This window comes from Falco biarmicus, chromosome Z (assembly GCF_023638135.1).
Source record: "Falco biarmicus isolate bFalBia1 chromosome Z, bFalBia1.pri, whole genome shotgun sequence".
In the NCBI taxonomy this organism is placed as follows: domain Eukaryota; kingdom Metazoa; phylum Chordata; class Aves; order Falconiformes; family Falconidae; genus Falco; species Falco biarmicus.
Genome location: NC_079311.1, coordinates 77,553,642 through 77,576,774, shown reverse-complemented (window position 1 = coordinate 77,576,774; position 23,133 = coordinate 77,553,642). Strand labels below are relative to the sequence as shown.

Sequence of the window (23,133 nt, the reverse complement as noted above, 5' to 3'; positions counted from 1 at the left end):
AGAGGGGCTGTCTGAGGGTTTTACCCTCCCCGCAGCTCCTGGGCTGTCAGGTCTCCGTTTCTTTAGCCTTTAAACGTTGCTAGTGCATGCCCGGGAAGGCAAGGCAGGCAGATCCCCCCCGCGCTTAGACCCCAATAAATAGCAAGCCCGGTCAGACGGCAGACAATGCGCGGTGCCTGCCACCAGCCCGGCGTGAGGCGTCTGGCAGCAGCTGCCTCCCCATTAGCGGCGAAAGATATTTCAAGAGCCGTAAAAAGCAGCCAGGGCTGCCGGGGGCTCTGCTCGGGTGTCGCCCTCCGGAGCCGGCCCCGGGGGAAGGGGCGGGGGGGGGATCCGGCGGCGGGGCGGCTCCTTGGGGCAGGGCCCGACCCCGCCCCCGCCCCGCCGCGCTCCCCCTGCGGGGCCGTCGGTCGCCCAAGGAGGGGGCGCAGCCCTGCTGTACCCCTCCGCACCCGGCCACCCTCCGCCCCACGATCGGGCTCCGCCGCGCTCCTTCCCTGGCAGGGGCTCCCCTTTAAGGCACGGGAGGGCTCGCATTCACGGGAGTAGTTGTAACAGCGGAGCCACCTGCATTGGGTTGGTTTTTTGGGTGGTTTGGGTTTTTTTGGTTGTTTTTTTTGTTGGGTTTTTTTTTTTTTTTTTTTTGGGGGGGGGGGTAGGGTGGAGCAGGACACTGCCTTGCTGCTCTGTTATTACAACCAAAGCCAAATGAAGTGAAAACTGCTACAAAGGTGTTGTGGGTTTGTTCCTTTTTGTTGTTGTTGTTTTTGTTGTTTGTTTTCTTTTAAAAAAAAAAAAAAAACAAACCAGAAATAAAAATAAATTCCGGTCAATAAAACACGCAGGGACGTTGCAAATTTTAAGTAATAACCTCCCTCCTCCACGGCTGCCCCTTCCGTTTACAGTCACACGTGTTACCAGCGCCCTGCCTGACGCTCCCGGGGGACGGGCGGCCGGGGGTCCGGCTCCCAGCCCGCCCCCCGGGGCCGCCTCCGCCGCGGGGAGCAGCCAGCGGCGCCGGGAACAATGGCTGGGAGCCCCCGCGGTGCCCGGGGGGGGGGCGGCCAGGGCAGGGCGGGGAGGGGGGCTGCCAGCACCCCCGCGGTAGAGGAGAGAGCCAGGGGGTGTGTGGCTGCAGTCTGGCCGGGGGTTGGGGGGGGGTTCAGGCCAGGTAACTCTCAGGCTGCTCCGGGGCTCGCCTGCTGCTGTTCCTCCAAACCTCGTCCCCGCGCAGCTTGCACGGGAACCGGGGGAAAGGGATGAAAAAAAAAAAAAAAAAAAAAAAAAAAAAGCCAAGCCGAAACAAAAAATTGCTCTGAGAACATGCAGAGCCTTGTTTTGTTACTGTCCGGATTACTGTTATTATTTGGGGGACGAGGGGGAGTTGTGTCCTTAATCCGAGCCTCGCTGCCCTCCCCACCCCCAGATGCTATGAAAGCAGAGCTGATTTCATTTCCACCATACAGTACACACCGTCTAGAGAGCATTGTTCGGACAAGCAACTCCCGATCCCTGATGACTACAAAATACAATTTATGTTTCCATCAGAGAGAGACAGAATATCCTGATGGCTTGGAAGTCGGGCAAGAAAATCTTATCTAATCAATCCCTTTCCAATACACACACACACACACACATGCAGCTAGTATAGGAGATAACGCCCGCACTGATTGTATGTAAAATAAATATCGGCATCATGAAAATTAAGTCATCTCAATATTTTTCGTCTCCCTCCAAAGAGCTACAATAACACAGTTTGCGCCTTTTCTAGCTTGATGTCATCATCAGCAGCATAATTTAAAAAAAAAAAAAAGCGTAAAGAGCATGCAATTTTTAGATGCAACAAGAAGAGATATAGTAAAGAGAGCTTGTAACACCACAACCACAACAGCAAAAGCAACCTCTGAGCCCGAGGATTCGTCCGTGTCTGTACTGCTTTTATTATCAATTGAGAATTCATAATAAGAGTAAATAATAAATAAGAGACATCATATTAATAGGAAGAAGTCAGAACACCTTGGGTTTGGGTTTTTTCCCCCTCTCAAATAAAACGGCAGCTTTCCCGATGATCACTGAAATTATAACGACAACGATTGATCGGAGGGCTTGCAAAGGAAAAGGAAAAGGAAAAAAAAAATCATCATCATTGGTCCTAAAAACGCAACCGTTCCCCTTTGCTCACTTGGCACAATAGAAATTGACTGTCTCTCAAAGAGCCATGCGCCTAGTGCTATTTATAGCCAGGGGCTGTGTTGGAAGATACCATTGAGCTTCTACCGGGCAGACAGACGGGGGGGTGGTTGGATGGGAGGAGGGGGTTTAGCCAGAGTAGAGGCAAAAGCAGTCCCCCACCCCCAGCCTCCCTTCCCCGCACACACACACATCCACACACTCACACCCCACCCCCTAGTCTGGCTGGGAATTTGAACCGATCCAGCCTGTTTAAACGGAAAGGACACAGATCTTCAATGTAAAAAAAAAATCAGATCAGACCCAGAGAGAGAGAGAGACGGAGAGGGAGGAGTGTGTGTGTGTGTGAGTGTGTGTGTGTGTGTGTGTGTGAAAGAGGGAGAGGGAGCGAGAGCGAGAGAGAGAGGGAGAGAGAGAGAGAGAGGGAGAGAGGGAGGGAGAGAGAAAAGAAGAGGGGGGAAAAAAGGAAAGAAGATTTTCTCTATGTATATAAAGATGGCCACGTTAGCAAACGGACAACCAGACAATACCAGCCTGAGTAGCAATCACAGCAACCCCAGCACCAACGGGCATATGAACGGATTAAACCATAGTCCCGGAAACCCATCCACCATCCCAATGAAGGACCACGATGCCATTAAGCTCTTTATTGGGCAGATCCCCCGTAACCTGGACGAGAAAGACCTCAAACCGCTCTTCGAGGAGTTCGGGAAGATCTATGAACTGACGGTGCTGAAGGACAGGTTCACTGGCATGCACAAAGGTGAGTTACCTCCTGAACTTTCCCGAGAGAGATGGGGAGAGGAAGGCAGGTTCCCTCTCCCTTCCTGGCTCTCTCTTTCTCTCTTTCCTTTCGATTTCATTTCATTTTATTTCATTTTTGGTTGGCCCGGAGGGCAGAGGTGGCAGGCTGGGGGGGATGGGGGGACAGGGAAAGAAATAATAGTCCCTCCTGGAAAAAGAAGAGGGAGAGGCAGCGAAAGGAGTCAGCTCCGTTCGGTTTATTAGTAAATTTTATTTCTTTCCCCCCTTTCCGGGGGGCGAGATGCAGCTACTTGCGAGCGCCGGGGCGGGCGGCGGGGCTGGCGGGCAGCTGTCCGCACGCCGTGGTGCTGAAAGGGAGCGGGTGCCGTACCCACCGCCGGGAGCCGCGCATTGCCCACCCAGGGGTGTGTGCCCGTGTGCCTGCCCGCCTGCCTGCGCCGGGCTGGGAAGCCCCGATTTTACAACTGTTGTGTATGTGGCACCGGCGCCTTTTCTTTTTCTTTCTCCCCCTTCCCCCCCGCTCCGTGGTTTGTTTTTTTTTTTTTTTCCTAAATATCAATTTTTACTGCTTTTACAATTATTATTTGTAGTCTGATCCAGCGCAGAGGTGGAGGAGAGTGAGTTGCTCCGGGGTGGGATTTAATTTAGATTTTGTTCAGCGTGGGAACAGGGTTAGAAACAACAATAAAAAAGGCTATCTCAAACGGGGCAGGGGTGCGTATACAAAATAATGGTGTGTGTTTGTGTTTGTGTTGAAGCGAGCGAGCCGGGAGGGACAGGTGGCAGTTTAGTTCCAGAGGGGAGAAGTCCCCTAGCAAGCATATTCCAAGCACTACTTTAAGGTGTCCAAAGTCCATCTCGGGAACTTTTTAGGTTTTTTTAAAGGCAGTGGAGACATACTCCCCATGCAATGCCTCACTCGCTCCATCCCTGCCCACTGCTTTCCCTGCTTAGCTTAGGCTCTCTGGAGGTGCATTTCAGATTAGATAATGCTACGTTTTGGGGGTGGGGGAGGGTGCGTGTAGTGGGGGAGAGATGCTCGGATCCCCGGGTAGGAAAGTAGGACTCACGGGGAGGAAGTTGAAGATAATTTGCATGGTAGCCCAGCTTAGGAGCAGGAGAGACCCAGGAGCAAAGTGAGCCACTTTATTAACTGAGGTTCTGTGTATGTGTGTGTGTGTTCATTTCATTGGATATGTAGTTATAAAAAAAAAGAAAAGAAAAGACCAGACTAGAAGTGACTGGGGTGTGACTCCACTTTTAGTGCAGGAGGAGAAAGGGTTTTGCAGGGAGCCACGGGGGGAGTGGAAGTTGTATCTTACAGGAGAGGTTCAGTAGCAGTGTCTGCTCCAGCCTGGTGGACTCCCGGAAGGGAGAGTCACGGGTAATGGCATTACTGGCTTCCCAGCTTTCTAGATGCCTTGGCGAGTTGTAAATCTTGAACTTAACAACATGTTTAGTTCTCTTCCCACTCACTCCCCTCCTCTCTTCCACCCTCAGGAAATGCGACTCAAAATGTACCCTGACAGCACAAAGTATCGGTTTCGTACAGGCTAGAGAAAATATTCAGGGCTCGGGAACCGGGGAGTCAGTCCAAGTTATAGGATATTTCTTCCTTCCCTTCTTGCCGGTTGCTCCAAACACCCCTCTCATATTTATGATGATCAGTGTAGCCCTTTCGGACATTGCTTTCTTTTCCGACTAGCTTCCTAGAAGCCACATCAAGGTCCAATGGGCATCATTTAAACATGACATCCATACTATAATAATTATTAATAATAACAATAAAAATAATAGTAAGAAGTACAGGGATGGAAAGGTCCTGGGAGGTTTCATCTAACAGATGAACCATAGTGAGAATAGCCACTGAGATCATGTGTGCACGCATTTGTTTGCAAAAATTATCTGCGGTTTCTGTAAAATAAAAATAACAACAGTAAAAGCCACACTGAAGAGAAACACTTCAAATAGTGTAGAGGAAACCTTTGAGCTAACACCTCGATAAAGGATTTTTCTGTTGGGGGGTGGTTATTTTAATTTGTTGATGAGATTTTATTCTTTTATTATGTTCTTCTTAAACCTGTAATTAATCAGTCTATGCGCTAACTTTAATTTCTGTTTCATAGATGTGAATTCTTTCCCTTTCAGTTCAGTTTTGCTTTTACTGTATGCTTGTATTCACAGAGACAAACTCAGGAAGCGGGGGAGGGAGGGAGGGAGAGGAGAGTGAGAGAGGGATCATTTATCTTGCTTGGATGTGTTTAACACATATTCCTGAATTAAGCAAGATACTAACTTCATTTCCCTTCATTTCATTTCTGTTCTAAAGCTGCAACCTAGGAAAAAAGCCAGGTGGGAAATCTTGTCACCTCATCAAACCAAATTGCATGAGTTCCTCTTGAAAGAAACAGTCATATTTAACCTGCTAGAAGTTTTGGACTTTGGAAGGAAAAAATGATGATGACTGTTATTTTGCAGGCTAGGGTTTGAGTGAAGCTTCAATAGACACTGAGTTGCCAGCGTTTCAGAGATCGGTTTTATTTAGTACATCCGAGAAGAGTTTGAACTCCTTTCTAGCGATGCCGCTGATTTATTAGCTAATCCTGATAAAAATGTGCCTCTGGCTACCTGGAAAAAAATTACTTTCTTGCCAGTAGTGATTAATTACTATTAAATCAAAAAGCATGATGGGGCTTTGAAGGAAGAGGATTGTGTTTGGCTTATTTTTTATTATTTTATTTCACTTTATTTCATTTTTAATCTTTTTTTTTTTTTCCTTTTCCCTTCTCTAAATGCGGTCATGTGAAGCATAGTATTCACTCAGATCTCCTTATTTTGGCTTTGCTTTGCAGGCATAGGTGAAGAATTGCATAAAGATAGTCCAACTTGGCTCTCGGGGTAGGCTGGCAATATGAAACCCCAAGATGCTTTCCATAAGTGATGCATAATGCTTATACATTAATTGATCCATCACTCTGTTGATTTCATTCCTAATCCAGGGGATGAGGCTGTGGTAGTGGTATACCTTGAAGGGTTAATAGTGAGCTGTAGTTTATTTAAGTGTACGGAGAGCAAACCTTGGGTGTGGAGAGGGAGAAGGTGGGTTTGTGTTGGAAGGAGGGAAGAGACATGGATTAGCTTAAAGTAAAAATGTAGCACCCAGAGTAATTTCAGGTGTAAATCTATCAAAATGAGAGCACAGGATGTGTGCTCTTGAAAATATTATGAAGAGATCCTATTGTGGTGCTCCTGTATAGCAGGAGGAAATAGAGAATTAAGAGCCTGAAGATAAAGTACATGGCTATGCTCCCTTCCTAAAAAAAACTATCACAAAAGGAGAGTGAAGTCCCACGTCCTCTCACCAGCAGCCCCGGCTGATGTCAGGCCAGATACTAGGGAAGAGGCAGGGGAGCACAATTCTCTCACAGTCAAGCAGAGAGAAAAGGGTACGGGGGAAGCAGCGTGTGAGGGGTGGTAGGAAAGGCTTGCCAGATCCCTGAGAAAACAAGCTTTCATGACACGAGCATAGCTGCTGCGTATTTCCCTCATCCTCGCTTCTCTCCACACGGGGCAGGAACAGGCTCCTGCTGTGGTACTTTGCTCTAGGGTTGGGAAGAGGCTGTGTGCTGAGATCCACGGGTAGGAACCTACCAGGGCTGAGCTGACCCACCCACGCACTCACACATACACACACACATACGCACACGCACGGAGTTAACTAATCACACTTGAACAATTTAGCAAGCCATTCATTCATAACTTCTCCCCTCCTTATCTAGCAGTGGAGTATGCTTAAAGGCTGAGTTACTGGGAGGCATAAAGGTTAGTGCTCTCAGGACAGCCATATTATAATGCATTATCTTTGAAGTCATTTAAGGCCAATTTAAGTGGTATTTAGTATAATATTTATGAATTAATGTAATCTAAATATAGGACTGTCCCAAAGGTTTAAACAGCCTTTTCTATCAAAGCTTGCTTGTACCCAAGGCTTGGAATGTGTTTTAATTTAAAACGCACAGGTCTCCATAATATTCTATTTAGGAAGTCAGAAGAAATCAGCATTCCACACTTAACTGAGATTTACTGAAACACACGCGGGTGAGTGCACTTAAAGAGTGGAGATAGTGTGCGGTGGGAAGGCAAGAGCCTTCCATAGACCTGAGAGATACTACAACCTTTCAACCCTTGTTTAGCGGGGGAAAAAAGACACAAAACTCCAAACCCTCCTTGAAACCCACCATTGCAGTACCGTGGTTAGGACGGTGTTCCTACCTGACCCGAACCTCACTCAGAAGGCATTCAATGCAGCTAGAAAAATGCAGTATGGAAAGAACAGTTTAGTTCTTTTGCTGCTTTACCATCTCAAAAGTATAAATAATTTTGAAATTTAAGACACCATGGGGGTAGGTAAACAAGGATTCCATTCATTGCATTCTGTTCTGTTTGATTACAAAGATAGATGCTAGAAAAATTAAAACCTTGTTGAGTCTAAATATGTTTATGAAGGTTTTGGATATCTCAGAAATTCAAAGGTGCAATGAAAATGAGCATTCAGTTAAGATGATATATTTGTATATGTGTATAAATGTATAGATTTTTGTATCTGTATACATACAGAAAAAAGAGGTGTATACACGTTTATGCATATAGCCTTTGGGAAATGGAAATTTAGTTGAAAAGAAGCACAACGCAATATAGGTGCTGAATAAACTCCTCCATAATTGAAACATAAGGCTTGCCTGGCTGAAAGCAACACATACAGCATTTAGTATGGTAGTAAACCATACAAGTTTTAGGGAGGTAAATGCACAAATAAACTGGAATAAAACAGAGGAGGCTTTATGCCTAAGGTCTAAAGAACAACCCTTTAAAACAATCAAAATGCAATTGGATAACTTGATGGAAGAGAGCAGAAAAAAACAACTCCTTGTACATTAAAATCTTCCGTACAGATGAGCGTGTATGTGTTTTGATAATGTCAAACAGATAGCCCAGATTGCTTCATAAATTAGAAGGCTATATGTTAACTCTTTTTTTCAGGGGTCTGGACATGGATTCTGGTTTCTAAAAGCAGCTGCAGCCAGTTATGATGCTGTTGTTACGGTTGTGTCAGCATTTCCAATACAAACTCCAATTTTCTGGGATCTCTCGCTTGGCTGTTAAGTTTTGCACTGAAAGCTGTTCTTCAGCTAGCCCCACTACCACATCAACTAATCATCCTTACAAGAATGGATTTGTTTTAAAGTTACGTAACGTGGAGGAAAGAAAGAAATTAAAGTTTGTGTTTCTAGAGCTTTTGTTTCTTCTCTTGCCTTTCTTCAGGTTAGACTTTTATTTTCCTACACATTTATGGATTACAATTGGGTTTGTCCTTCAATATCTACGTATACGGGTGTCTCTGTGCATTTTAGTGAAGGAAAAAAAAGGTACTTTTTTTCTTTTACTTAAAAAAAAAAATAGCGACAACAACCAAATTTCATAGTATTTACTTGGCCAAACCATGGTTTTAAAGGGTGAATCAGGAGCTTACTCGTTTCTGAAGCATAACAGAAACAAGGGGACAATTTGGTTTGATTTTATTTTATCCCCCCCCCCCCCCCCCCCCCCGCCCCAACCTGTATTCAGTGAGAAGAGAGTGGGAGCATCAGCACTGAAGTAGGGGAAAAAATTGAGGATCCTTGTCACCTTGGATGAAAAGCGTGGTTCATCTGGTCCTGTATCCTGCATCAGCCAGTGGCCAGTGCCACGGGCAGGGCTTTCTTTAGTACAGGATTCAAATTGCATACTATAATAAAAGCCACGTAGCTGATGGAATAGCTTTTTGAAGGAAGTTGTCAGAGGGTATCTGGAAATTTTGCAAGGGTAAGAAATGAGTGAGGTTGCGGAAAGTGTCGTGCTCAGCGGAAAAGTGGATTGCACCCATCAGGAAGAGCGGGCAGAGGACAGACTTTCTATGCACGGTGGTCAAGAGCAAGGGGCAGAAGGGGCTGGATGGTCAAGGAAGGCCTCCCCTAGCCTCAAGAGCTGGAAATACACAGCCACATTTTTCCGCAAGATGTCAGGGTGTTTTTTATCATGCATACCCTGTGCGCATGCATACCAGCCGCACTGACCTGACAGACCATAACGACACTAAAGGAGCTGTTACTGTCCCTCCCGTCAATCAACTGTGAACCCAGGCAGGTTTATGCGACAGACAGTAATGGTTCCAAGGGAGAAAAAGTGGGGGAGATGATCTAGGCTGTTGGGCCACTTACCTGCGTTTAAAATAGAGAAAAAGCATCAGATGCACAAAGACTCATGTAGGTATTGGCTATAGCCTTAAAATAATATTCCATAATAGCAGGAGGCTGCGGAGCTCACCATGACCTGTGCGTTAAGTGCTGTCTGATTTCTGCCCTGTAACGGTTTGTGCTAAGCAGGAGAAGTGTTAAGTGACCTAAGTTGAATCCCAGCCTTAACAGAGAGTCTGGTGTTCCATTAATCCCAGCATCATTTTACTTAGGGAGCGAAGGCCCGTTGCCTGCTTGCTGGCAGAAGTCAGTGAGATTTTTGCCATCGCTTCGGTGAGTCCACTTTTGGAAATTCTGGTGCAGGCTTGCACTTTGCGTTTCACATTCCCTTTAAAATGCTGGAGTGTGGATTTATGCAGCAAACTACAACACCTGCAATTAATGTTACCAGCTTCTGTGCTTACTGGATTGCCCTTAACTTAGCTTTCCTTCCATAAGTGAAACCAACACTAAACCAAAGCTGAGGAACTGACAAAAGCCTGAACTCTGCCACATTTCTCACTCACTTAACTGCTCCACCGATGCCCGTATGACTGTCGCCGGGGTTTTTCATGGCAGACTGACCCTTATGTATTAAAATCTGCAGTGGAAAAAGGGAAAAATAATAACCATGGTGAGCTAAAGTTATGGCTGTTCTTCCACTGCGACTTCGCTGGCTGAGCCAGGGTATATATTCTAGGGGCTTCTCTCTCCCTGTGCCTCCTCGAGATACATCATCGCATTTTGGGGATCGCAGGAGCTGTCGAATCACTTTGTGCTGCATTTCCTGGTGTGGGCTGGAGTCAGGATGTCACCACAGATATTGCATTTGTTTGCTTTTGTCACCGTGAGCCACAGCCTGAATGCACACACAGGTGAATGCAGCTTTTAATGTGCATTCATTATATCCAACTGACATCCCCTTGAAGGAAGAGAAAGCTTATTATTGTCGCTCCTTAAAATAAAGATGGATGAGAGAGCTAAACCTCTCAAATAAAGTGCCTGACCATATGTAGTAGCTAAAAATAAATCATATATGGCCATCTATTCCATGTAAATGAATGGCAAGACATATAGATATAGACATTGTGTTAAGTTTGTCAAGCAGAAGCAACCAAAAATATTGATCAAAGCAAGGGGGAAAAATTGATAATGAACCAGACTCCAAGAAGACTTTAATGGACAGTGACTTCTGTGAACCAGCTTTGGACGGTATATATAAACTGACCACGATGTGACTTTATTGCAATGCATTCTAATTAATTTTCACCTTTGTTAAGACCAGCTACAGATCAAAGGTTTAAAGATACTTAACAGGTTCTTAGTAACAAACCTTTCAGATGCACTAGAAATATCCGGCAACTCAGCCAATGAGGCATGCAGATTTCGATCTACCTCACCTTATCTGTTTATTTCTCCCTCCTCTGTTGAACATGGACAATCATTCTTTAACATTAACTATTTCATAGATGGATTTGTTGCCAATGTTGGTGCCTCCAGGGATATACAATTGCCAGCAACAAGCACCTTCGCTGTTAAGTGCCTCAAAGTATTTTCCCACCAGAAAGTTGCTTAAAGTTTGATATACCAAGGTACAGTGCAGACTCAGTTTGTAACGCAGGCTATTCTTTCCCCTTTGTGTGGTTGAGGTCTATAATTTCCTTGTTTCAGTCTGGAAAACATAAAAAAGACATCGCTTGTGTGAAAGGTGCAACCGAGAATGAACATTTATGTGAGAAGTGCATATGCAGAGAGAAGTGTGCCTGCCATGTTTGTATATCACGCACACACACCCCCATTTATTACATGTGATACTAACAAAAACATGTATTCAGTACAGACAGGTTGATACAGGTCTCTAAACAATTCCTTTCTAAAAGACAGTACAGAAATCACACTCTTGCATGAAAGTAGCAGGTGACTTAACAGGCTATTCCTGGAATTATACGCAGAGTTTAACATGATACATAGCTGTTTGTTCATTATACTAATTTAATGATACAGTCACACTTAATTAATCCATCTCTGGTTTATTTGTCTCTGAGTCTCCAAAATATTCCAGAGGCAACCCAGCTGACTTCCCAGTGTGCTGGGGCAGATAACTCTGGACATGAAGCTTCTTCAAACAGAATAAAAATGGAGCTTTGCAGACAGAGTTGGGCTGATGAGATCTGACTGCATATTCGGCCTGTTTTTAATTCAAATGCCTGTGTATATAATACACAGAGACTGTGTATGCACACATGTATCGCAAGGGCAGACTTACATTTGCACATAGTTCCTCTCCTTTTCAGTCCCTAAGGACAGATTCGCATCACATAATATGCATCACTCACTGCAAACGCGCACAAATATCTTTGTTGGATTCGGTAGCTTCTTGCAGGTATATGTATAAACCAGCATCAGCCTAATAATATCCCTATAAAACAGTGCTTCTTTCCTAGGATCCAGAGGGAAGAAGGCTGTCAGAAGATCAAAAGATATATCACAGTATGCTTGTAGAAATCCCCTGATTATGTTTCCTCTCTATAATGCTCTAATTCACTATTTGATCAATTGTAAAAGGGCCGAAACTTTAGGAGGGAAAAAAAAAAGAAAAAAAGCATGAGGCTACTAGATGCTTGAGGGTGAGTGAAAATAACACCTAAAATTATATGTAGCAATACAGTAATGAGCTTATCAATACTTCTTTAAGGAATCTGACAGCCCTATAGGAGAGATTCAGTTCGGTGAGCAAAGGTCACAATATAGATATTGCTTATTAAGACTATCGATAGCCTGGTTGACCAATCTAACCAGAGACTGTATAATGTACCTGCTGTTAACAGGCAAGGAGGAGAACTATGAAGAATTTACAGAATTGCTCACATGTAATATTAATATTATTGATTGATTCTAATAATATAATAAGGTAAAGATGCGCTTCTTTGAAATGGTGTATGAGCGAGGAAAGGAGGGGAGAGGGAGATACCTCTGCTAAGCAGATTGAAGTAGGTGGCTTGCAGCTCTTCAAAAGCTAACCCAGAGCGAACTCACTTTTCTTGCCTCTTACAGGCAAGGTGCCATTTCTTGCCCATTATTTCGCCTGACCCAGATGGAAATGAAACACCTCTTTCCCTAGGATCGGGTCTTTGCCTGGCAGCTGCAGAGAAGCCAGGGGCTTGAGAAACCCAATGCAACTAGGATTGTTTTGGTCAACCAGTTCAGCCTCCATCAGAACAGGACTAATCCTAGAGAGCTTTTTTTTTTCTACACAGCAATGCAACACAAGTGCTTGATTTAGATTATTTTTTCACACCCTTAAGCAGCATTTAAGAAATGGGGGGGTAGGGGGGGTGGGGGGGGGGAAGAGGGTGGAAGTAACATATATTCTGTGACATGTGTAATCTATAATTGACAGGAAAACACTTTCCAGAGCAGCTACAAACCTGCTCCAAAGCCTGTTGAAGTCTTCAGGAAAACTCCACCTTGCCCGCAGCAGTGTTTGGATTGGGCCCTAGGTTACGGACAGTTCTGCAAGAAACAGTTATTTGAGGCAGGAATGACCGGTAATATGCAATGTGACTGCCTTTAGGTTCTTACTCATCTAAATCCAGATACACAGACCTGCTTCCTTCTGAATTTCCTAACTACTCCGTCTTCAGCAATAGGCTGCCTTATCTAGGTACGCTAGTTCACTTCTGCTATATGGTTCAGCGTGAAGTGTCTCATTCCAGTTTCTGTGTGGTAGTTTCAAGATGGTTTGCATTTCATTACACCCTTTTTTTTTGGTCAGTTTACAAGACAAGTATTTTTATTTTGTAAGTATTTAATTGCTTTTTAAAGTGATTTATTTGATTGTATTCCATCTTCAATAATACATGGATGAGGATGCAATTTTTCACCCTCTTTTATGAAGATACATTGTTATTCAGTTATGCTATTCTGTGGGGTTTGTTCTGGTTTGTGCATTCGGAGGGAGTCTGGAATTTTTTTTTCTTTGTTTTCCTTCTATCTTTTAGGTTTTTTTCTTAAGGATTTTTTTTTTCCTTTTAAGAAAAAGAAATCTCATTCAAGATACTGGCAATAAACAAGGAAGGTAGGAGTGGAAGTGAGGAATGGGCAAGACAACTAACAAAAATCCTTTGGCAAAATCTTTTAAACCATACCATCGCTGCATGTTCATTTACAAGAGTCGGGATTCAGCCAATTTTGATACCAAAGAAAAAGAGTATCTTACAAATAATTTAACTCCTAGTTTAGTCATTGACAGAGAAGCCGGGGAGGGGGTGAAGGCAAGCCAATTTGTAGAAAAACTGGGAGGAAATGAAGGTAAAGATCTTGCAGGACGTAAGGGTGATGGAGTGGCGCTAGGTTTTACATTCTCTTATGACTTAGTATAAGTTAACATCCAATTAAACAAACAAATAAATAAACAAGAAAAGCAAGCGTTGCCATTCCTTCTGGATTGTTTGCTGATAGCTAATACACCTCAGAGCTTCCCCTCTTAAACTGCTGCCTGCGCCTGCAGTTTCATTCAAAGGAAGGGCGTTATCTGGTAGGTGAGGGCAGGCGGTGAGGAGCCTGGGTTCTAATCACAGCATGGATAATTACTCACCATCACTCTCTGATGGAGTCACTTAAGCTCGGTGCCTTCAGGCCTGATCTGAAAACTGTTGAATGAATGGAAAGATTCTCATTGGCTCCAGTGAGCTATTGATCTTTCATTTTCCCATCTGCAGTATTGGGACAGTTGGATTTTTTTTTAATTTAATTTTAGGGTTTTTTTTTATTTTTCATAGGAAGGAAAATTTAATGGCACAAATTTGACATTTATTTTTTTCTCAGTAAAGGTTTTGGTGTATCTCTGGTGACAAGTGTGTTACATCAGAGCCCCTTTCAATGCAGATCAGGAAAACACGCTTTCAAAAAAACACGTTGTGGGGAGATGGAAAATTAGCTTTGCTCATTTCACTTGTAAATACATATTTGTCCCTGCTTTGCTAAGAAAGGGTCAATAGCAATTTTGCCAGTTTTCTTTGTGTGAGTAGGATTCATCCTTTTTAATTTCTGTGTCTACAGGAATATCATCATTCACTGATTCAGGATCTTGATTTTTTTTCTTTTTTTTCTTCTTTTAGTGAATCACATACATACTCTTCATTGTTATGGCAACTGAGGGAGCTGCAAAGCTCAAGGATTTGATGAAGGGCTCATCCCACCTTCCTTCTCTAAGGGCCTGATCCAAACCTATTGTTTGCAGTACGATTTGGATCAAGCCAAAGGTATCTGCCTTCACCGGGTCAGTGAAAAGAGCAAGTTCTCTCTAGATAAGTGTACTCCTGCCCTCAGTATGGGCAGATGGAATTGGCAGTCATCGCCCATTTGCTGAGGACTGACCCAACACTCTCTCAAGTCAATAGTTAGACTGTGACCCAGCCTCACAAACAACAGACAGACACCATGTGAATCCTTAAGCAGGGATATGCATGTCCGTCTTTGGCAGAGCAAGGTGCTCCAGAAGGGAGTTTTCACTACTGCTACCCAAGAAGTAGCTTATTGTGGGGAACAAACAAGATTCCAGTGACCTCAAGTATCCAGCCACAACAAAATTAAATTATAAACCTTTTCATTTAAAACCAGGGTTTCAGGTGGTCTCCTACAGTGAAGTTCTGACAAGCAAACAAATTCGTCTCCCTGTGGTTTTTTTTGTTATTTCATTGCAGTTTTAGTTAGTTCATCAATAGCAACGTATGTGGAGTTTTGGTGTTGTGGGTTTGGTTTTTTTTTTGTTTTTTTTTTTTTTTTTTTTTTCTGTGTGTGTGTGTGTGTTTCCATCCTATCTGTGCTTATGTCTTTTATGAAATAAATGGAAGAGCTGGAGTGTGCATGTGTGTATGTGTGTGTAGTCGATTATCTAACCCCTAGCCTATCTGAAATCATCACAGTGCACTCAAGTCAATGATATTCTGTCAAAGGTGGAGAGGAAGCGTGCGTGCAGTGTGAGTGTGTGAATGTGATGCTGTTTGATTGCCTGAAATCCAACTAAGTCTCAGTTTCAAAGGCCCGGGGGCAGCAGGGAAAGTATTTGTTTGTTTAATTATTTATATATTTACTCAGCTTTACTGACAGTGTTTGCAGATGGGGAAAAAAAAAATGAAGAAAGAATGTTGGGTTCTTGTTTGGAGGGGAACGTGTGTTGTATTAGCCTCAATCTGTTCTCCTATATAACGGCTGCTTTGTGCTGTTAAATGATCATTTGTTACTGACTGGCTCATTGAAAAAGGCCAGACAGGTGCTGGTAGAATTAGATTTTATGAGTTTATTCATAAAAGGAGTTGCACAATAGGTGTGTTACTCCCCTGCCTTCTCCCCTACACCAATCCAGGGACAAGACTCTTGGCAGCAGTTTCTTAGTTTATAAAGAAATAGCCGAGCCACCAGCATGCCCAGCGACCCTGCTCTGTGCCACCCGGCAAAAGGCATTGGTCTGACTGCCAGGCGAGCAGCTCGCTCCCTAGGCTCGGTTCTCCATGCCTGGCCCCTGCACTTACTCTCCAAATGCTGCACCTGGGCTCTCACTGGCTGGGTTTGCATCCAAGACCAGGTCTTCATCACTTCTTCCCAGGCTTCCTCCTTGGGTGGAAGGTGCAGGCATGGGTGCGAGGACCACAGGCTCAGATCTGTGCCCAGCATCAGGTCCCTTCCCCAGCCACTGCTCCAGGCTCAATATCCATTTCCCACAATGTCCTTCTCAGTCTACCTGTGCTCACGCGTCGTTTATTTTCCATAGCCAACCTCTGCCACTACAGACCTGTTTCCCTGGCTCTCGCCATCACTGTTCACACTCCTCTTCCCTCAGTTCATCTCTGCACCGACATTTTGCCCTTGTGCTGTTGCTGGCTGTCACCCCTGTAGAGAGCACTTCACTGGTTCATGTTGCAAGTCACCACTCTGATTCTCTCAGACCACATTAACTATCTCTCCTTTCCGTTTGCCACTCTTTCCTGAACGGTTTGGGGAAAGAGAGCCATACTGACCGAGTATTTTCCAAAAGAAAAAAGCTGTGGGTAGTAGCGGAAAGACCCACACCCGCAAAATGTACACACACACACAGATACACAAACGTGTATTTCCGTACATCAGCTTCTGAGACTAGACAGAAAAGGTGGGTGTTTTTTTTTTTCTTTTGAGGTTCAAAGCTTATTGTCCGCTGTCAAAGATTAAAAGTACAAAACAGTGCAGTAAGTCTATAATTTCACCAAGGCAATTGCACCTTTTTTTTTTTTTTTTTAACTTTTCTTGTTTCATTAAATCAGCAGCAGATTTCTCACACCTGAACAAAAAATCTGCATACATTTTCTTTTGAATTCTTAAAATCGTGATCTTATTCTTAACTATTCCTGGCAGTCCCTTCTGGGACTACAGTTCAGCTTCTTGCAAAAATATTTTTCACTGCTGTTTTGAAACGTAACTACCCCTCAGCTCCAGAACCCTTCTCTAGCAACCCCAAATTAAAGCAAGAAGGCAAAATAAGCTCTTGTGCTTATGTAGTGCTGCATCAGAGTCTTCTTCATTCAGAGTTAGGTAGGAAGGGATTAGGAGCCTATTTGTAGCCCAGCCCTCTTACTAACCTTTTCTGTCCTGCCAGATCCCATTCCTAGACCTTGCTCTTCCTCAGTTTGCTATGTGTAAAGAGGAATTTGTGATATCCAGCTTTGCAAAGAGCTTTGTGTGTATTTAAGGTAGAAGTCATGCTGTAGCTTTAGTGGTGATGGTCTAGAGGTTATAAATGAGACAGCATTTGTAAGGAGAGGTAATATCTTTTATTAGTGCAGCTGATATAGCTGTGGAAAAAAAATGACAGACTTCCTTCTGTGCCTGAAAGCTTGTCTATTTTTTTCCAACTGTATCAGTTGGTCTAATAAAAGATATTACCTCTCCTGGCAAGCCTTGTCTCATTTGAGGTGTAGAGCATGTAGGCTGATAATTTAGGCCTGTTTTTTGTCTGTAATGAAGGATTAGACATTTCCTCACCTTGGAGGCCAAGGGAGAAGCAGCCTGAGTTCATGTCCCCTTCTCTCACCTTCTGTGATCGGCAGCAGTGGCCACCTCACAGGCGTTCAGAGGCACAGAGAAACTCTGACAGCCCTTATTTTCTGATCCTGGAGATGTCCTTTCTTTTTTGCTGTTCTGCTCCATTATAAAGTACCACATGCCCTCTCCTCACCCCTGTGACTGTGATTTATTCGTAAAATTGCTGCATGTATGCGTCTGTGCATGTGTGTGGGCAACCACACAAACATCCCCAAGCTGCCGAGCAAGCTGATGAACATTTGCTAATGTATTTAGCAAGTAACGATGCAACCACAGGCAAAAAGTACAGTGAGGAGAACAAGTTAAATACTTAAGCCAGGGAAGACTTGGGAAGGAAGGGATTTTTCCCTCAGCTACAAATAAATTGCAGCCCTCTCCATGTTTGGGAGAAGGATTTTTGTGTTTTTCGTTTGATTTCATAAAGCACAGCTGAAAATACTGAGCAGCTGAAAAGTATCCAGAAGCAGGTAGCAAGCAGGTTTTCAGATGGCAAAATCCTACTCGTATGCACAAGGCAGCAGTTGTCAGAGGACAGCTATTACTTATGCTTGGCTTTACTACCACAGAAAGCATCGGATCGTCTATTCAGATCAGGATAGTCAGCTATGCCAAAGGTTTAATCAAATATTAAACATGGTCAGTAAACTTAAACCAACGTTGGACGTAAAAGAGTTCTGCTGCTTTCCAAGCAAGCACTCTAAGAGGAGAAAGTTTTCTCCAATTTCTCCTTATCAGGATTTTTTATGGCTGGAGGGACCTTTTTTCCAGACGCTGGTATATGTCTAGGTAAATACATGCACATGTGGAGGCTTGCATGTGTGTCTTTTACCTTGTCAAGTAGAGACTGAGTTGTTTTTCCCCCACAAGTTCACATCTTTCTCGCTCAGATCATTTCCCGTATGCTTTTAATCGTTCACCCCGTATGCTTTCTCTGTCCGTCTGCCCTCTCCAAATACAATGCTTTCTCTCTTGCACTCCCTTGCCTCATCCGTTCAACAGAGTTGGAAAGGTGTGTGCATGTAGATGTGTATGTGTGTGCATTTGCAAACTCATGCAGGTAGATGCGCATATCTGGCTGCTTATTGATAAATAATACACGTACAAAGCCACATCTACCTCCTACCTACGTACCTTTGGGCTGCATTTATACCCTCCATCCCTTATTTATTCTGACCAGGGGCACTCAGAGGTAGAACATTTTGCAGAGAGTTATGGTTTACGATGCTACCTCTCCCTTCTATTATTCATTCTCCCTGATTTTTATCTAATCTGTCTTTGATTGTCCTGGTGCAGCTTAAGAGACAAAGTGAATTTTTATTACATCATCAATATAATCTCCAGCTAATCAGCATCTGTGTGCATTACCATGCCCCCTTTGGCTTTTCATCTGTGTCCATAAATAATAAGAATAATAATCGGGCCGTTTTTGCGTGTGCGCGTGTGTTTGTGTGTGTGTGTGTGTGCGTTGGTATCAGGCGGAGAGTCACAGCTGCACTTTTTCATTTCAGCCAGCTTGTTTTAGCAACATTGGACCCAGCTTTGTACAGATTGTCTTGACTATTGCCCAGATTAATTTCCTGGTGCCTAAAGCTTAAATCATGGAAACAATTAAAGCAGACAAAGACATACACATCTTGCAGTGACTGAACTTTGCTGTTAACTTGTACACACATTTCCATGGTGTTACAGGCAACACGTCCAGTGCCAGTGGTGTGTGAAGCAATTAACATATTCCCCTATATGGGTATTTAACCACTAAATTTTTAGTGTGTCCTTGCTACTTTTTCTTGGGTAAAGAAAAATACAATGCATGTCTTTGAATGGGAAGTTCAGGGACCAGGATTTTGGCTTTTGATTGCTGATATTTTTCCACAGCTTGCTGCGTAGCACTTAGCCTGCCACCCAGGTCTGCAAATTTTGTAGAGTTGAGCTCCTATATATTTTTTTTTTTCTCTTCCCTTTCCAGCTCTGTAAGAATAATGACAATAATACTTCCCATAAAGTAAGACTTGTGCTGTACTTTGAAATTCTCATCCTCTGTACAGATGTCTTGTGCATTTTAAACAGAATTGCTCTGCTTTCTCTTTAAAATAACCTGATTTGGTAGAGTAAGGCAATGACAGTGCCTCTCTCTTAAGCAAGCAGTCTTCAGGCTGGCTTCCCAGTGGCTTAGGGTGATACACACACTGTAATGTTCATGTCCCGTCCTGCGGTGCCAGGATTAGTCCTTCCCGAGTTGTCCAAGACTGATCATGAACATTGTACCGGAGTTCAATCAGGTACAACAAAGTCTTTCACAAAAGAGGCGCATACACTCATGGACAAATTTTAGACTGATGTACTAAACAGCAGCGAACCCCATGGGAACAGGCTTGTATCTCTTCCAGACAAAATGTAGCTGTCCATCCTGCAAAATGTGTGCTTAATTCATATTGTGAAAGCCTCCCAGAATGCAATAGGTCCTTAAAGTTGAGCAGGTGCTTAAATGCTTTGCTGGATCCATGGAAATCTGCAGTTCGGATGAAACAATTAAGTGTAGGGGTGTTACAAAAGCCAAGTGAAAATCATAATTCTGTGACTCAGAAATAACACTTCATAGCTTTGACAGAACACTGAAGTCATGAAAGAAACGCCATGTACCTTGAACACCTTGCAGGATGGATCGGGCTGAGACCTTTCTTATATTTCAAAGCATTTCCTTCCTGATTTTTTTTATGGACAGATTCTGATTAGATTTGGCCTGGGAATGGGATTTGCTCCGAGCAGAAAGAAACAGAATATTTTCAGTTCTCATTTTCTGTTTCCTTTTTTTATACCAATCCCTTTTCCCTGGCCCTCCAACTCCACACCCTGTTTTGACAAACAAGCTCATTTATCAGATGGGAAAAGAGGATGGGGGGAACAGGAATATTTTTGGTTGCTTCTGTTTTGCATGATATAATCCCCCTCTTTGCTTAGCACCTCCGTAAATAGGAGCTCCAATTTGAAATTGGTCACGGTTTATCGCACGCGGGATGAGACCAGATTGGGTCCTGAGTCTCTGTCAACCATGTAATAAAAAGACCAGAGTTTTACACTTTACACAGATGAAGTTGACACTTTGTATAACATCTATTAATTTGCCAGATCCATTATGATTTTGCTTTTTAATTTTGGAGGGTTGTTTTCATGTGTATGACTAGGTTTCTCTTTACTGTTTCACTATTTATTTAAGCCCTTTTTCCCCTTCTTACACCTCTTCTTGCCCAGCTTCCCCAAATCCAGGGACTATTCCCTGAACAGGTGTGAAACCAACATCATTCCCGAATAAAAATCTACCTTGAAGGATGAAGAGCATCCCCCGTTTGTAACTGGAAGGCATGAAAAAGAACACATCACTTATCTGAATTTGCTGTTCATCCAAGCACTGTTTATGGAGATTTACAGTACCTTGCCTGTACAAAGAGCTCTATTGCATGGTGACTGCTGGAGGATTTTAGGTGGTGGTATTAGCTGTGCTATTAAAAATGCATCGGAAGGCACGGGGTGGGAGATTAGTTGGATAGAAAGACCCATGAATGAAGGGTTAATTACATTCAAAGAGGCCATCGTATGGAGCAGAAGAGGCAATAGGTTTCTTTTCTTCAAAATTTACTAAATAGCTGGAAACACGGTTTAATGAATTTTAATGGGATCTTTCTGAATCCTATGCATATTGCATCTGCTGACTGTAGGAAGTCAAAGTATTGTTGAAAGGGAGGGTATTGCCCTACTTTAGGTTTCACAGTTCAGTATTTAAAAAAATATTCTGCAACAAGCACTTTATTCAATATATATTTTTTCTTATTATTTAATTCCCTCCCCCCTCCCCTTGCAAGTGGAAAAGACTTTCAGGATCTGTGAGCCCTCAATACCATAGATTATTGTACTGTTATATAACACGTGCTTTACATTTATTGAGCCATCTTGTGCCGTCAAGATAAAGGAGGCCTTAGTATTTTTTCCCTGATTAGGAGCCATCTATGAAGACGTGGTGATGAATTCTGCTCTCAGTTGTACCCATGTAAATCTAAAAAAACTGACTCCCATGAATTTCTTCCAGGATTACTGCAATATAAATGAGATCAAGATTTGGCCCAGTCTGGTGGGAGAAAGAAAGCAAAGAAAGAGTCGGAGTTCTCTTTTTCTCCTTTGCAGTGTGCATGGGCTGCGATGGGATCGTACGCCGCACAACTCACTTCTGTGAGGGCTCCAGCAGGGGCAGCAGAAAAGCCGATCTATTTGATTCCAGTGCAACGCAAAGAAGATACTTGCACTTTAGAGAGAGCAGGTCATTTAGCAGCACATCAGAAATCTTGGCTGCAACATCTTCATCATGATGATCTGCGGTGAACCAGCATCATCTTCTGCCTCAGAATCAAAGGGAAACTGAGGCAGTGCATGTAGCAAGCCTGTCTCACAGCGACTGTGTTTGGCTCCTGCCCATATATTTATGTCTGCCTTCACTATGTTGAGGTTGCCTATTGCCTTGGTAACTTGAATTTTCTCTGTCACTCCTTCTCTAAATGCCAGGCACCCTCTCAGACAGCTGATAGTATAAGGTTGCCCTCGTTTTCGTTAACCTGGGGCCCAGTTCTTCTTTGGGGTGCAGGGAGGGTTGCTGAGACCCTCTCAAAAGATGCTTTGACATTCCCTCCAAACCAGCAGGAACTGACAGGGCTTTGCAGGACTGTGTTTAGGTCTGCTGAAGGAGAAAATCTGCACTGTTTTAACTGCAGCAGCATGATCAGGATGGCAAATCTCTCTGTTAGAGGGAATACAATACCTGTATAGAAGTGGTTACACTGACATATAAATACACATACACACACACAGATAGAAGTAAAGCAAAGGCATTCTGTCATCAGGCATTTTAATACCAGTACAGCTGTGCCCACCCTCCAGGGTCTATTGAGATAATGTTTTCTGTGACAAGGTGGTGTTACGCTGGCTTGGGGCTGTGGACCCAGAGGGTATCCTAGCACAAGAGCCGGAGCTTTCTAACAGCAGAGACAACCTCAGATCTGGATTTGGAGTGAGGCTTTCCAGACTGAGAACAGCAGGAGGACTTTGCTCCCAAACTTTTTTAAAGAAGAAAGATAAGTATTTAAATGCACTTCTGCAGGACTCGAGACTGCACCTTTCCGCAGTATGGAGTTGGTGTTGCTTTTCCCCCTTGTCTCCGGTCCCTCCCTTGTGTTTCAGATCTTTCTCTACTTACAAGCAGACGATGTTATACCGGCTTGAATGCCACAGATAAGTTAGCCATGCAGCTCAGAGCACCAGCTTGGAGCTCCAGCCCTACACAACCTAGCCTCCCTTTGATCTGAAATCAAAACAAAAGACGTTGGTATCAAAACCATCCTTTGCCAGGTAACGGTTACTTTGTGTGCGTTGCCTTAATTCAGCTGTAAGGAGATCTCTTCTCTTTGTATCATGCCCAAATCTGCATTCGTCTTAATACTTTATCACTGTGCCAGCAGGCTGCTTCTATCGTGGGTACAGCAGTACAGAAGCTGTCAGAGTTTTTAAGCAAAGCGTTAAACAATACTTCAGGTGACAGCAAATTGCTATTTCCTTCCCCCCCACACTCCAATTCTTCCCCCTCCCTCTCCTTCACCAAGCCCAGATTCTGAAGCCCTTATTTTTATGTCAGTTTCATGCTCAAACTATACAACACAAATGCATTTTCCTTTTTTGTTTTTGTTTTTCCTGATGGGAGCCATTCTCTCTATGAGGAGTAGAGAAAGAGAGGAACAGAAATCCTTCTGAGGACTGCAGACAAAATGAACCTGATGAGCAAGTGGACTGC

At 43.6% G+C, this 23,133-nt stretch overlaps 1 protein-coding gene across 9 annotated transcripts in view; it reads left to right on the top strand.

Annotated features, from left to right (window-relative positions):
• Positions 1-2,336: 2,336 nt before the first annotated feature.
• The window catches only part of CELF4 (CUGBP Elav-like family member 4), a 723,065-nt gene continuing 702,268 nt past the window's right edge, over positions 2,337-23,133 (top strand). For 4 of the 9 annotated variants that reach the window (XM_056325515.1, XM_056325511.1, XM_056325507.1 and 1 more), the window contains exon 1: positions 2,338-2,953. In XM_056325515.1, the coding sequence (XP_056181490.1) occupies positions 2,674-2,953 (280 nt within the window). In that variant the 5' untranslated portion in view covers positions 2,338-2,673. Of the gene's footprint in view, positions 2,954-23,133 lie in introns of all 9 variants that reach the window. The other 5 variants (XM_056325509.1, XM_056325508.1, XM_056325505.1 and 2 more) reach the window with 2 other exon arrangements.